This window comes from Corythoichthys intestinalis, chromosome 1, assembly GCF_030265065.1.
Source record: "Corythoichthys intestinalis isolate RoL2023-P3 chromosome 1, ASM3026506v1, whole genome shotgun sequence".
In the NCBI taxonomy this organism is placed as follows: domain Eukaryota; kingdom Metazoa; phylum Chordata; class Actinopteri; order Syngnathiformes; family Syngnathidae; genus Corythoichthys; species Corythoichthys intestinalis.
The window spans coordinates 42,708,665-42,724,965 of record NC_080395.1 but is presented as its reverse complement, the minus strand read 5'-3'; the positions used below and the strand labels follow the sequence as shown (position 1 = coordinate 42,724,965).

The 16,301-nt window shown below is 37.7% G+C and overlaps 1 protein-coding gene across 3 annotated transcripts; it reads left to right on the top strand.

The window, feature by feature from the left end:
* Positions 1 to 1,109: 1,109 nt before the first annotated feature.
* nudt21 (nudix hydrolase 21) lies at positions 1,110 to 15,596 on the top strand. Of its 3 annotated transcripts, XM_057845709.1 has the most exons (8): positions 1,114 to 1,428; positions 4,893 to 5,093; positions 5,165 to 5,228; positions 9,505 to 9,594; positions 9,794 to 9,869; positions 9,946 to 10,060; positions 14,873 to 14,934; positions 15,305 to 15,595. In XM_057845709.1, the coding sequence occupies exons 1-7, from the start codon at positions 1,307 to 1,309 to the stop codon at positions 14,892 to 14,894; spliced, it is 690 nt and encodes a 229-aa protein (XP_057701692.1). In that variant the 5' UTR covers positions 1,114 to 1,306; the 3' UTR covers positions 14,895 to 14,934; positions 15,305 to 15,595. The 3 variants fall into 3 exon arrangements, with proteins under 3 accessions (XP_057701702.1, XP_057701692.1, XP_057701683.1); XM_057845700.1 differs by having other exon boundaries at positions 1,115 to 1,428; positions 14,873 to 15,595; XM_057845719.1 differs by lacking the exon at positions 4,893 to 5,093 and having other exon boundaries at positions 1,110 to 1,428; positions 14,873 to 15,596.
* The last annotated feature ends 705 nt before the right edge of the window (positions 15,597 to 16,301 follow it).

Here is a 16,301-nt window from a genome sequence, read left to right as displayed (position 1 = left end):
AACACAATAGCCATTTAAAGTCAATTATTGACTTGGAAAATTATGGGACCACATTTTCATAATTTCTTTTTCATTTTGATACCTGGTACCACTAAAGGTGTATCTTGGGAGTGTCAGTCGATCACGGTTAGACACAATAATTACAATTAATGGTGACCGATCATGTTTCAGCACCACTGATGGCGCTAGATGTCGAATCCATTTTGACTTGAAGTGGCTGGCAGTGATCTGCCAACCCTACCGGTCAAACTGGATTGGACTTCAAGCGCCGTCAGTGGCAGTCAATGAGTCGATTTTTCAAATTATTGACAGAAAATTTACTGAAAGAACTCACTCCATGTTAAAATGTATTGAATGGCTATTGGCAACCAATGAGTTCAGGGCTGGGCAACAAACTATATGACGTATTGTAGATATCATATATATGACTAGATTTCTGATGCACTCTGCATCCCAATGGGGACAGGGAATGACACTTGTCGTCCATTTTGCGTCGGGACTTTTAAATAAATATAACAATAGTTAAAGGCACGTGTACTCAGAAATAACTATAAATTGCACAGATTTCAACTGACCAAAGGCTTGGTCCAGTAAATTAAACTGAATGCTTAAAAACACCTACAAATCTTTGCTACATTTAGCCTGAAGCATAGCCACATTAATACGGTTACTTATAAACAAAACTGTTAATAAATACGCCAAGAAATAAGCGGTTAGAGAGTATTTCAGTGGAGAAAATCGCTCACCTTACGTCCGTTTCGAGCCCGAGGAACGTCACGTTCTGACGCAAGATGGTCGCCAGTTACTTACAATGCCGACGCCAGATTTTGCATCTAGCCTCATGTATGTGATATCTACGGCTGTTTGAAAGGATATCAAAAGATATTTTTTATTTATTTTTATTTTTCTTCTTTTGGTTAGGTTTTGTCTTCACTCTGGGTGCGTTTCACTGTTTGACAGGCATAATTTTAGCCTGTAACTGCCTGATCTCGTACCAAACTGTCAACCCAGTAGGTGGCGGTAATGCCTCACGATACGTGAGGTAAACTGCCAATAAACAAGAAGAAGATAGTACTCACTCCAACTAGTAGATGGCGCTGGCGGGGCTGCCGTCGTGAAGAGCGCGTCGTAAATGACCCGGAAGTGGAGCCACGACGGAAACGACTGCGTTCGAATTGTTGAGCGTTTTCCATTGTAGTCTTCTGTATTATTTCCCAGTGCTATTTTGTTCATTAAACAATTTCCTGAACGCGTTTGGATTTAGTCGTATTCGCAGGGATTACATTTTACCGTGCACACGCAAGACATGTCGGTTGCGCCTCCCAGTCGCTCAAACACAGGTTGGCCGCGCGGTGGGGCGGCTCAGTTCGGAGGCAAATACATGAGCGGGCCGGCGAAGCCCCTCACCCTGGAGAGGACAATCAACTTGTGAGTTGTGTTTCTTCACAAATATGTTTGCTATAAATTGGTGACTATAACCATTACAATATCCCAATCTCTCCCTCCGATTTTTTTTTTTAATCGATTCAATACAATGTTTGGTTGGTGATTTCATATCTGCCATCAGTTTTTCTTTGTTAAGTTTTCATGCAGTCGGTATGTGATATTCCTATATTCTATATATAGGATACATCCTTGCAAAATATGATTTACTTTGGGCTATTTTTTAAGTGCCAGCTATTGCAGGGGTGAAAGTGGACCGGAACGGTCAGGAACGCAGTTCCGGTATAAGATTCAGGTCAGGAACGCAGTTCTGCTATAAGATTCAGGGCCGGAACGCTGTTCCGGTACAAGGTGCTTTGATTCCAAAAATATGACGGCAACTGTAAAAACGCTATGTAAAAAAAAAAAAAAAAAAAAAACACATGCATTTCATCTCCAAGAAGAAAACAATCTACCAACATAGATTTACATACACAAGTGTTAATAACAAGCATAATAAAGTGCTTGTGTAGCGTAATCCGTTTCCACCGATATTTATTATTTATTTTATTCCACGGACGGCATGGAGGTTTCCCCAGGTGCTGCAGTTATCTGAGTCTGACGATGATGAGTCACCCCAATGCACACAGCAAAGGAAAACGGACTCATTAATCCGTTCAAGTGGCTGACATACTGACATGTGATCAGCAAAGATAGTTAACTCTGATTGGTTCAAATGTGCATGTTTTCTGGAACAGCAAAAAAAAAAAAAAAAAGTTTGTTGAATTGATGCGATTAAAAAGGGCAATGCAACAGAAAATGGATCAAATCTTGAAGAGCAAGGAAAGAGTTGAGGAGGCTTATTTATCATATTAAGTTTTATTTGCTCTGATGGGGAGGTTCAGAACATCTTAGCTGTCAATGTGCAGTTTGGACGTATATTTTTTCATTAATGTTAGGCTACTTATTCACTTCCTTATGATTTAAAAAGTCAATGTTTGCGCAATCTTCAAAATATATTCCATTTCACTCAGCATAATATAAGTCATTTGTACTTATTTTTCTGAATGTATGTTACTTATATCTTTATTATTGAAAAAAAGGGAAAGCACAAGTAGACATGTGCCGGTTACCGGTTTCACGGTTTACCGTGGTGTGAAAACGTCGCGGTTTCAAAACCACTAAAATTTTCCGTCATACCTTAGTACGGTATTCGCTATTTTTCATGTGCCAAAATGCAGCCGAAGTGGCTTGGTGCGGCACCGCTCACCCCTTCCCGTTTGTTGCTGTGAGTGTCACTAAACAGCCAGCAAACCCCAAAACAAATCCTCCAAACACAAGGCGTACTTTTCTTCAATTTATTGAGCTCTCAAATCGTGGTGAAATATACAAATAAATACATTTAAAACGTTGTACAATTGTATTTTTCCACGTGTGATTAGGTTCCACAGGATAGCAGTAGCACCATTAAAAAGTTCGCCAAAAACAAAACACACATTTTCCTTTCAAATTCAATATACAAACTAAAACTTACAAAGACGAATGTTAGCCTAGGCTAAACTGGGAGAGCAGCCTCTTTTATGTCTCACAGCCGCTGAGTGAGAGAAAAGCTTGAATGAAGGGAGGAAAGAAAAAGAATCACGTCAAAGATCGCTAATTGAGAGAGGAGGTCTCACTCCTCACTTTTTTTTTTTTTTTTTTTTTTTTAGATGAAACCTTGAAACCTCAACAATATTTACATTTTAACTAATTTGTAAAACTAATACATTTTTAACTAACTTATTAACTTATGAATTCTTTGTTCTTTTTAACACAAAGGCATGGCATCATGTAGACTAGAGTTGACACAGTGGCTGAAAATGGCGAAACTTCACTTGAGCTTCCCCCCTCAAAAAAAAGTCCTACAGTATATATTTTTAATTTTATTTAGAAGTGTTTTTACTTTTTATAGCAATTATTTTGTTCTTACTCTAATATTGAGCAACTTGAGCTGTGGCTGTGGGTATAGTCTACTGTAGGTCAAGGGTGGGCAAACCGGTCCTCGAGGGCCGCAGTGGGTCCTGGTCTTTGTTTCAACTGATTCAGCACAGACAGTTTAACCAATGAGGTTTCAGTGGAAACAAGAAGCACCTGACTGCAATCAACTGATTGCACTTGCAAGAAACCAGATTGGTGAAAGGTTGTCCTCATGATGAGTATGAACAAAAACCCGCACCCACTGCGGCCCTTTGTGGAATAGTTTGCCCACCCCTGGTCTAGGTTCTATTTATTTTAATTTTATATAATATTTGTTATTTTTTGTTAATTTATTTATTTTCACATTATATTCATGTTCCAATTTGCAAATATGTTTTGAAAAAATCCTGTTCAATGGATTAAAAATTTGTTTTTTTTAAACCCATATATCTCAAAATTTTGGAGCTATAATTGCAATACCGTGATACCGTGAAACCGCGGTATTTTTGCTCACGGTTATCGTACCGTGAAAATATCATACCGGCACATGCCTAAGCACAAGTAAATGTTTACGTTAACTTCAATTTTGATATACACCCTATGTTCTTAAGTAGTTAAAATTGAGATTTGGCATTTAATATGTGAGGAAATGAGGGAAAATAAAAAATTAGGAGATGGAGGTTGGGGTTATTGGTGTTTTTGTTCTATTTTACAAATCATTGAAAAAATATAATTTTGAATGAAAATCAGTTTTTGTATGTGTTATAGAAGTAACTGTGCCAAAACAGTTTTATTTGCATTTCAATAGTTTTAAGAGGTCCCCCCCCCCAAAAAAAATGAAAATTAAAAAATAAAACTTCTGGGTTCGTGGCGATCTTCACGTCGGGGAGTTCTGGCAAGAAATTCTAGCCACTTTCACCCCTGGCTATATGACCACTTCGTTTTTAAAAATCGCTTAGCAATAATTTTGCATTGTACAAAAAAGAAGAAAAAAAAAAAATATATATATATATATATATATATATATGTATATATATATATTTTTTTTTATTCAAACAGGAAAAAGTAATTGCATTTTGTCTTGTCCTCTTCTTGACCAAATTGAATCTCAAATGAATCAATTAAAATGTATTTTTCGGGGGATATTATTTGTGTCATTGCCGTTTCTTGTAAGTGTGGGAACATTTGTTTTAATAAATATGATATTTGTAATATTTGTTTTTTTGTAGAATGTGTCCCATAACATGTATGCAACAGTTTTACCATAACCTTCGTAGAATCGTAGAAGAAAGCAGTGGATCACATAATATGATAGACTTTGCATTGTCATTTCAAAAGACTGACTAAAGCAAATTTGTTATATTTTTATAAAAATATTCGCCTTAATTTCATGTCTCGTGCTACCTTTATGTAACCCAGTTATTCACGTGATTGGACAAAAAGCATTTATCCGTCTCAGGAGGTGCATAAAACTGAACACAACACAAGAAATAATAGACTACATGTGTTTTTAGATACCCACTCACCAACTACACATTTGGGACCAAGGAGCCTTTATATGAAAGGGACAGCTCAGTGGCTGCTAGGTTCCAGCGGATGCGTGAGGAGTTTGACAAGATGGGCATGCGGAGGACAGTGGAGGGTGTGCTGATTGTCCACGAGCACAGACTGCCGCATGTCTTACTTCTGCAGCTGGGCACTACCTTTTTTAAACTGTGAGGATTTCATGTTTATGGGAACATCTTGAATCCTTGTCTGATGCTCTTTTTTTTTTTCTCTCACGTAGGCCCGGTGGAGAGTTGAGTCCAGGAGAAGATGAAGTGGAAGGACTGAAACGCCTAATGACTGAGGTATGGGTGTGGTGTAAAATTTGAGTTTGATTTCAGCGATTGACTCTGACATCTTTAATCGATCAATTTTGGTGGAAATGCAGCCCGACTATACTTTCGCAGCTAGAGAACAGTCCCTCAAAAAGGGTCTAGCGTTGTTGGTTTTCAAGCTGTTAATAAACTCTTCTTAATGTCAACTGGAAAACTAAAACACACGTAAAGACATGTACACATTTGTGTCATTAAAATCTTTTGAAAACCGGTTTGCTTAATGCTAATATACAATGGAAGATACCATTGACGCACAGAAATTAGCATATGTTTGCTGTTTTTAACTTTAAAAATGATTAATATTCATTCATTCATTCATTTTCCATTCCGCTTTTTCCTCACGAGGTTCGATTCTCTCCAAAATGCATTGGGAAAATTTATAAACAAAATATATAGCAGCCATTGGCATAAGCTCTATCTGGACAGCCAAAATCAACAAATCTTCATTGGGATTAGGCCTGTCGCGATAACAAATTTTAGTGTGCGATAATTATTCTCATAAATTATTGCGATATGCGATATTATTGCGCCCCCCCCCCCCCCCCCAATATATTTTTTAACCAATTTACAATAACACAGTGAGAATACAGTATATATTAATAGATTAAGTACACCAATTTAAATGCGATAAATATTTACTCTCAAATTCAAAAACTCTTAAAGAAATCACAACTAAAACAATAGACCATCCCTCTTAAGTAAAAATCAACAATATTGATACCGCACAGAAACACAGAATAAATAAAATGTGTTTTAAAAATAAAAAAAAAAAAAAAATTGCACTTAATAACTTAAGCATTTAGGCAAATGAAAACTTTTCCCGTCATAGCTTCTGCAATGGTGTTCCATAGGGATGCAACGATACAGTTAAGTCAAGGTTTCGGTATGATTTTTGATACGGGGGACACGATTTTGGATCCGATTCAATACATTTAATGCTCTGTAAAAAAATAACAGTTATATTTTTTGTTTCGTTTTTTGTTGTTGTTGTTGTTGTTGTTTTTTTTTTTTTTTTTTTTATTTTTTGCTAACGAGCAAAAATTAAATTGCCATCATATAAACATGCATTTTAGTGCATAATATTTCTGTGCTTACTTTTTACTGATATGAAAAAAATTTATATAAAAGTGCTGAGAACAATCTTTACTGTTTGTAAAGTGAGGCAGGGCACACTGTTGATTGCTACAGCTCTCTTAGCAGCTAGGTTTACTACATGAGCAAGACATCCTATTTGTGGTCCGAATCCATCTGTGTCACGTACTGAATTAACAATATTTGCAACATTATCTATAGTCAATGGTATGGATTGATTTGGCCTTCTTAACTTCCATTCAGTCATGACAGTTTAGAATTCATCGATGTAGTATATGGACTACGTGTCCCATAATCACTCTGGGCTCACGTAGCCAATGGCATGGGACGTAGCACATCTAGTTTGCCATTTCATGATATCTAGTGTGTGGGCGCATTGAAAAAGTTAGCAAGCGCCGCTGAAGTCACCTCTGCTCATTACTACTCACAACCAGCATTTGACAATCGACTTTCATAAACAGGACGCGTTTGAAGCACAACGCTCTTAATTTCATTCAGCTGTTCGTTGTCAAAGCGATGTTGTTCGTCGCAGCCAAGTTGGTAACAATGTTTTGGTGGACTTTGTTGTAAATATCTGGCGTTGTGATGAAAAATAGCCGCCCCGCATGAAATGTCACTCCTGACGGGAGTGGCCACACGTCAACAGCATCTACGGCATTCAAATAACACTACACTGTAACAGAAGATGACCTTCCACCATAGATACTCTATACAGGTAGTCTCAGGGTTACGACGTACCTAAGCCTGTCGCGATATGCAATAATTCAATTTATCGCATGGTAAATAAAAACGAAGGCGATCATTTTTCCGCTACGATTTATCGCCTCGCGTGCGCGTGCGTACGGCTGACGTGCTGTTAAAAGTTCGGCTTCCTTGTTACCAACTACGCAAAATGCATTTTCGTTCTGGGTCCAGCAAAAAATAGCGCTGGAGCCAATTTGTTCACATTATATCCTATTGTCCATTGTATACCGGCTGCGTCAGTGCTCCGGATTGACTGCACACCATCTCCGGTGTGCCGGAGCCCGCTGGATGGTTTAGGCTAATTTTTAGTTTAGTGCAGTTTAAGTTTAGTGCAGGTGGAGGGAAAAAAAAAAAGGTGACACTTACCATTGAAATGAAGATATGAATGATAGCAAAATATAAGCATGGTGTGAGCATCCATGAACTGGGTCGACAATAGGGCCGTAGAATGCCGATCTCGGGCCGGTGGTACTCCTCCGTTCGCCAGTCTTTACAAGTTAAGGTGACAGTTCTTATTGTGGTAACATCGCCAAAGAAATCGGCAGCTTCGTCAGGTTTCTAATAATTTATTCCATCAACTCGCCGAGTGTCCACTGCTGTTGACGCCAGGATCGAAACAGAAGGTAAAATAGTGCTCTCCTGCTCACCGTCAGCCCTGCGGTGTGTTCAGGTACAGCAAAAAAAGTCAGCCACATTAGAACCCGATTCGTTACATTATTACAGGTACTGTACTGTATTATTGTTATTATTGCTATTATTTTATTATTGCTATTCTGATTTTTATTAATATTTTATTTGTTTTGCTCTTTGTAATTGCTATTTGCAATAGTAACAGCAGTATTTATTAAGGATGTAGTGTGGGTTTTGGGGCTGTGGAACAAATTATTGGAATTATAATGTATTCTTATGGGAAAATCCTGCTCGACATACGACCATTTTGACTTACAAACAAGCTTCTGGAACGAATTAACTTCGTATGTAGAGGTACCACTGTATTAAACATGGAACGCCACAGCAGAAGCTATGAGGGGAAAAGTTTTCATTTGCCTAGATGCTTAAATTATTAAGTGAAATTTTATTTTTTTCTTAAAAAACACATTTTGTTTATTCTGTGTTTCTGTGCAGTATTAATATTGTTGTCTTTTACTTAAAAGAGGCATGGTCTATTGTTTTTAGTTGTGAGTTCTTAAAAAATATTTTTGAATTTAGGAGTAAACATTTATTGCGTTTCAATGGGTGTACGTGATCTATTAATATATATTGTATTCTCACAGTGTTATTGTAATTTTTTTTTTTTTTTAATGGGGGGGTGCAATAATATCGCATATCGCAATAATTTATGAAATAAATTATCGCACACTAAAATTTGTTATCGTGACAGGCCTAGACGTACCTGACTTACTTGAGTTTGACTTTTTTTAAATAATGTTGCCTTTTGGTTTGTGATGCATGCTTTTACTTTGGCGCAGGAAGCGTAGAGCAGGTAGTACTAATGGCATGCGAGTAAGAGCGCATGTACACTCGAAGAAGAACGTATTCACACACGAAGAAGAGTGTACGCGCGCACACGGGGAAGATCACATTGGCTCCCACGAAGAAGTCTCGCAGCCAAGTGAGAAAGAGAAGGGACAGATTACAGCTACAGCTACAAGCTTGCGCGCACATTTGTTGCTTGGGAAGCATCCACAGAGGCAACACCTGTATATAACACCTTTTGCACTGTTTATTGTACACTTTCAATTGTGGTCGAATACTTGGGGCCAGTTTATGTGATTGTTTTTGATGATGTTTTGAACTTATACACGCTATCGTTTGTGTGGATTGTCATTGCTCCATCAGCAGCTAGTTTTAAAAGCAAATTCGAATTGCTGTTACTGAGGATGAAACTGATTTAATTTCATTTTTATTTTAGTTTCATTCTGTTGATGTCATGAGCGGCTGAATAAAGTAAGCAAACCACATAGACGTCTTACATCGTCATTTCGTCACTGTCTAGCTAGGGCTTTGCTCCAACGTCTTGGCAAGGATGGTACAATGACATAAAATACACGTTTCTGGATAGTTATCTTGAGATTTAGGGGGCATTTAGGGGTAATTAAAGGGTTCATTTCAATTTACGTGGTTTGTAAACTGGGGACTACCTATATATTGGACTAAATTCCTGAAGCCCTTTGAGCCAAGTCAGTTACACTAAACTTTGGTGGGTGAGGCTCATTGTCAGGTGTGCCTTATACTAGGAAAATTACGGGAAGTACCGGTAGGTATTCAGCACACCAATCAGCGTTGAGGGCATATTTGTCAATCCTGTAACCCAAATATCTTAATTAAGTTGATATGATTAAGGTGTCTGCTTTTGAACTTCTGTACACTGTGTTTGAAGGGTTTTTATTCTCATGCTTTTGAATTTTAGATTCTTGGACGACAGGATGGCGTGAAGCAGGACTGGGTGATTGACGACTGTATTGGCAACTGGTGGCGTCCTAACTTTGAGCCTCCGCAGGTTTCTCTTTCATATCATATGCAATCATCAAGATTTTTATTCAAAGGGAGACCTTTGTTACATTAACAAATTAATAGTGATCGGCGTTCAATCCATTTTGACTGGGAGGAGCTTGCAGCGATCAAAATGGATTGGACGTCTATAACGCTCAGTGGCACTGAAATATGATCAATCACTGCCATAATCACGTTTCTTGCAGTATCCCTACATTCCAGCTCACATTACCAAACCTAAGGAGCATAAGAAACTTTTCCTGGTTCAGCTGCAGGAAAAAGGTTTGTATATCGACGTGCCGAATTTATCGCAATCCAGAAACAGAATAATGAGATTTGGGGGTGGTTTTATTCGCAGCACTCTTTGCCGTCCCCAAAAATTATAAACTGGTGGCAGCGCCGTTGTTTGAGCTGTACGACAATGCCCCTGGATATGGACCCATCATTTCCAGTCTACCACAACTCCTGAGCAGGTGATTATATTTTATGTTATGGATTCCATGTTCCAGGCATGAAAATGTCTCACCGATTGGCGAAATTCGCCGTTTTGAAGTCAAAAAGGGTGACCTACGTGAATTGTGTACATCTGAGGAGAAAATTTTGGGGGCGGGTCTTAAGTACATCTAACTAACGAACGATATGTTTTATGGAAGTTGCTAAGCCAGTCGCGATATGCAATGAGTGACGAGTCCATTTATTGCAAGGTAAATAAAAATGAGGGCGGTAATTTTCACGGCTGTGTTTTATCACCGCGTGCGTGCTTGTTTGCATGCATTTGTGCGTGCGTGTAGATTACATATGAGACTCCAGTTCTTTTCGCAGATGTTTATCGGTCATCAGCACGCTGTGGAATTACAGTTCAGACATACAAAATATGGAAACACATCTATATTAAACACTGCACGTTAACATTGCTACATTGAGACTAATGGGGGAAAAAAGACAACCTACTTTAGCCTACTATAAAACATTGGCAGTCTTCTCCAAAATGCAAACTTGCGGTTAAAAGGTGACACTTCAAACATGAAAAATCGCTGGTTAACGGCATTTGCAAATGAAAAAAAAATCTATTTGTGACACCACAAGCAATGACAAAAAGTGATTTTTTGTAGACTGTAAAGCTTACGGTTAGCGGTTTAGTGAACGTACTTCCAGTTAACATTTCAAAATAAAAGCCTAAATTGCCTTTCAAGATGATATATCTGCTCTATGTGTTGGATTTTATCAAGTAAATTTCCCCCAAAAATGCGACTTATACTCCGGTGCGACTTATATATGGGTTTTTTCTCTTTGTTGGGCATTTTACGGCTGGTGCGACTTATACTCAGGTGCGACTTGTAGTCCGAAAAATACGGTAATCTAATGAATTACTTTTCTCATCTTGGCAACGCTGTTACCGTTACTGAGGCAGGAAAGGCGTGCGTTGTGATGTTGGTTGACTGCCGCGAGAAAAGTCTGGAAAAAGACCGACTCAAGGAGACGAGAGAGCAGAGCAGGAGTGGGGAAGAGGCAAGGGAGTGTGACGCCATTGCAAACGCGATGCTACTATGCTAGGTGGCTCCAATAATACCTGACTGTAGCCGATAGCCTACAAACTACGCCTACGCGATGCTTCGGTAGATATCACATATACACAGAACTAGATGCAAATGACAGACACAGCGGCATGAGCAACATATATAATAAAGAACTAGATGCGTTAGTAAAAAGCTACCATCTTAAAGCACTAGACTTCTCATGAAGGCTCTGTTGTAGAGAACCTTCCTGGCGAACCTAAGTCACTTTTTATCTAAAATGCTCCTAAATCAGCAAAACTTAAATTAAATCTATCTTTGAATGATGAAACAGTTTTAAAACTTACACATATCAAAAATAGATGGAAGGGAACTAATGCAATAACGGTAGCAATTTTAACAACTTTAACGATTGATTCACAACATTAAATGACTTCCACTGATAGCAAAGGTTATTATCTAGTTATCGCAAAATCCGCAATACCCCTGTGTCTAGTTAAGTTTAGGGTAAAGAATTGGGCTAGGGCCAATTGTCCCAAAAACCCTTTAAACTTCAGATTGTGTGACCATTTTTTTTTTTTTTTTTTTTTTTTAGGAAAAAAACATGAAAATTATCACCAGTTACTTTGTCAAGTAACTAATTACTTTTACATTCAGGTAACTGAGTTACTAACGCAATTACTTTTTGGGAGAAGTAATTTGTAACTGTAATTAATTACTTTTTTAAACTAAGATTAACAACATTGTTCAGTGCCCATTGGTGGTCCTCCCCTCACGGATGGCACGGAGATAGGCGTTGGTACAGAGCTCGTCTCGTGCGTCAAGTGTCTGCTCAGCCAGTAAGGTTGCTGGCCCCTCCCAACTCAATGCCGAGCGAACTGGAGTATATAAAAAATGCGCTGACCACTGTTATGCACACGCCCCTCTGGTTGGTGTTTCTCCTTCCAGGAAATATAAGTAAGCGCCACACCATGTTCTTATTATTTTCCAAGTGGTGAGTGCGCAATTGAGCAACGATTGTAACATCTCAAGTAATGTTGTGAGGCTGTTGTTGTTGTTTTCTAAAGATTTATTTCAATTACAACTCAGCGACTGCTCGTAAAAGCCGAGTGTGCCTTCACTCGTGCTCCCGCATGTATGCTATGCGATTCAAATACACTGGCGAAAAAAATGTACTCGGAGAAGCTGTCAACAGAACATATATATAACATGTACATATATTAAGGCTGTCAAAGGATTAAACTTTTTAATCGAGTTAATCACAGCTTAAAAATTAATTAATCGCAATTAAAACCATCCCTAAAATATGCCATATTTTTCTGTAAATTATTGTTGAAATAGAAAGATATGACACAAGACGGATATATACATACAACATACTGTACATAAGTATTGTATTTGTTTATTATAACAATAAATCCACAAGATGGCAATAACATCATTATCATTGTCAATTATCAAAGTCTGAGTAAGTTTTATGTGTGTTTTGCATAGCTATTTTGATTGCATTTGCATCAACTATTTGCATAGTATTTTAACTGTGTGAGAATAGGGCCTCATTAATACAGATTGAAGTGCTTTTCTTTTTGTGAACATTATTTTTTGAGAGAGATAGGCATATTATTTTTGTTGTGCTTTCACTAAATGATACTTATGTTTGTTGTGAAGGAGTTGCCGAAGCTTATGCCAATAAACGGCGCGGTCCAATGAACGCCCGTGTCCACTCGCCTTTATAACATATATATCTCTGTCCATATGTTACCCAAAATACAACAAGAGACTCATAATTGCCACTAAAAGAAAGTAAACTTACAGAAATATGTGAGGAGCACAATAGCACAATGCAATAGCATAAACGTCTCACAACTACTAATTCTCCCACTAGTAGGAGGAATAACATTAGTATTGAACGGCGCTGCCCCCAAGCGGCCGGTGGCATTCACTTCACTCTCAGTGTGCATAAACTGCGTCATTGTAATCTGTTTGAGGCAATGCGTGAGCAGGTCATTCCGTGCATGCGTTAATTGCGTCAAATATACTAACGTGATTGATTAAAAAATTAATTGCCGCCCGTTAACGTGATAAATTTGACAGCCCTAATATAGAAATGTATATATATATATATATATATATATATATAAGAAGTGTGCAAAATTTCCAATTCTTAGATTATTCGCGATTCGGCCGTGGAAGATTCGAGAACGATTCACAAACATCCAAATTCCGATTATTGAAATATGCCAAGTAAAGCGGAAGTACAACACACTCAGCGCGCCGCGCGGTCAATGAGCAACGGAGCGAGAGTAGCTAAACATCATGCTTCTCATTACCCGGCCCCTCGGGTAATGCCAATGCTCAACTCACGGCTCTAGCTCAACTCATGCCACGAGATAAAAAAACACAACAACATACCTGAAGCTGCTACAAAAGTACGCCATCCACATAATGTTATGGTAGATATCACTTATATAAGACTAGATGCACTACGGTAGCGGTAGCGTTTGCAGCACATCTACAAAAAGCTAGATGCAGACGTAGTAAACGGCCGCCATCTTAAAGCAGTACACTTCTCTGCAAGGCTGTTGTAGCGAACCTTCCAAGCAAACCTAATTAACTTTTTATCTAAAATACTCCTAAATCGGTAAAATATTGACTTGAATCTATCTTTAAAATAGTTTTAAAACTTTCACATGTCGAAAGTTGACAAAAGGGAAATTATGGATTAACGGGAGCAATTTTAACAACTTTAACGGTTGATTCACAACATTAAATTAATTGAATGTAGTTTAAAGCTGCTGATACAGAATGGGGACTGGAGTTTTTTATTTACTGTTATTTTTGTATATTTGTTTACTGCTATATGTTAACTTGATACTGAAATAGTAGTTTGGTTTAGCCTGAGAGTATTTTTGAACAATTTTGGAACAAATGTACAAAATATTTAAAAAAAAAAAAAAAAAAAAAGGGGTGCATCAATAATCGTTTTAGAATCGAATCGGACCATCTGAATCGTAATCGTAATCGAATCGTTAGGTGCCCAAAGATTCCCAGCTCTTATATATACACATACATACACACACACACACACACACACACACACACACACACACACACACACACACACACACACACACACACACACACACACACACACACACACACACACACACACACACACACACACACACACAGGGTTTATGAGGGTCATTAAAAAGCAAGCAAGTAATTAGATGGAATTTGTCAAAATTCAGGCCTAAAAAAAAAAAGTTTAAGCTAAATGAACTTTGAGGCATTAAAAATTATGTAAACTTGACAGTTAAAGAACTTTTATTTTTTTTTATCTTTAACTCTGTTGGTGAATCACTGATTATATTTGCGAAGAATTGACTAATCGGCTAGTTTTTAAATCAATTTATTTACAGTGATATTACTTTGGGATTTGCGTTTCAGATGCTAATCCAGTCCAGTGCGTATTATTTTGTGATTTTTCAGGCTAATGCGCTGCATGTCTTCTGGTGTCAATATCCCATGACATAATGTGGACACCTGCTGCTTAGTCTTGTGCGACTTATATGTGAACTGGTTTTCTGGTGACATTTGGGTGGGTGCGCTTTATAGTCCACAAATTACAGGAATTGTCGATTAGTCAGTTAATCATGGCATAGTTGACAGTCATTGTTTGTTAAATGATTGAATGTTTTATATACATTTTGACAGTTGACTGAATCTGTTGAAAATACTCTCAACTCTTTTTGTTCTATTTTTAAACAGGTTCAACTTCATCTACAACTAAGTAGGCCTGGGCGCTAAATCGATTTATTGAATTTTTCAAGGTTATTATTTGTTTTGTTTTTTGTTTTTTTACTGGGCACAATTTAAAAAAAAAAAGTTTTGTCTCCCCCCACCGTATTGTGGCGCATGTTTCACCTACATGAAATACCCACCAAATAGGTGGGACATGCACATGGTTATTTTATTGTTTTATTTTATAGCAGCCGGCTTGAAACAAAGCCGCAAATGTGCATGCGCACTCATCAGGTTCAAAGTGCTCCTTAACTCATTCACTGCCATTGATTGTGATAAACGTCCAATTCATTTAAATTGGGAGCATTGGCAGTGATCATTAGGAGTTCTTTTGTTTTTGGTCATATCGCCCAGTCCTACAACTAAGTGAAGTCCATTTGGCTGTCTCTGTGAGCGCAGCCCCATCGAAAGGAAAGGAAAGGAAAGGAAGTGAAGATCCTGTGGCCAATGCAGAGAAAAGACACTTCTCAGCTTCACTTTCGCAGGAGTCTCAACAGTCCAGAGGGATGTTACGCTGTACTACAGTCAGAAGTTGTTTTTGTTTTTAAACTTAAACTGGTGGTTTTTGTAGAAGATACGTTTATATTGTGTTATGCTCAGTCTGCTTTTAAGTCTTCTCAGAAAAGGTTTGATTAAACCAACAATTACTTTGTGTTCTGTTCACCCCCTCCCCCTTTTTAAATAAAAAAAAAGTCATTTAAATGTGTCTGCCCATGTTTTTTTAAAGGTTTATTTGTGTTACCTAGGAAAAAATATGTGATTGTGAGTTTAATCATTAACAAATTTTGATGCTCAGTTGAAATCTGCAGTAAAATGATATGGTTAGTGAAATGTGTCTGCAAGGCTTTATTTGATCTGAATTTTTATTATTATCAGTTCAATTTAACTGCTTAAATTGTCAAGTTCTTCAATGTTGCCGTGAGATCTGTTCACTGTTCCCATATCAATTCCCAGCATTTACGTTATTATTAAAATGATTGAATAAAAATTCTAATCGTACAGCGAGGTCAAAGTATAATGACGTGGGAGCATGTGGATTTAGATAAATCTCAATATTTTAAATGCTTCGTGACGACAGTGGATGTATGTTCCATAACAATGGATTGCCTAAAGAGCTTACTGAAATCTCCAGCATGTTTGATGCGTCATATATTTATTTCAAATGGTGCATTTTTTAAATACAAATATTTATAACTTTATTGAACAGTGCAACAGACGTGCGATTATTTCAACAAACGTTAAATAAGAACATAGGTGCACCATATATCACATAGTGAGCGAGAGGCAGAGAGATTGTAAACTACATATATGTCAACATCCAGCCATATAAATGGGGTTTGCTGTAAACTAGACAGTTTAATTAGCTCTCGACCGTTAATATTTTGGCGAGTTGAGA

What these genes read in the sequence shown, in the direction of transcription:
- nudt21 (XM_057845709.1), top strand. Translation starts at nt 1,307, where the DNA reads ATGTCGGTTGCGCCTCCCAGTCGCTCAAACACAGGTTGGCCGCGCGGT. An exon ending in TGAAACGCCTAATGACTGAG is followed by an intron (nt 5,229 to 9,504) that starts GTATGGGTGTGG and finishes TTTGAATTTTAG; the next exon opens with ATTCTTGGACGACAGGATGG. An exon ending in CTAACTTTGAGCCTCCGCAG is followed by an intron (nt 9,595 to 9,793) that starts GTTTCTCTTTCA and finishes CGTTTCTTGCAG; the next exon opens with TATCCCTACATTCCAGCTCA.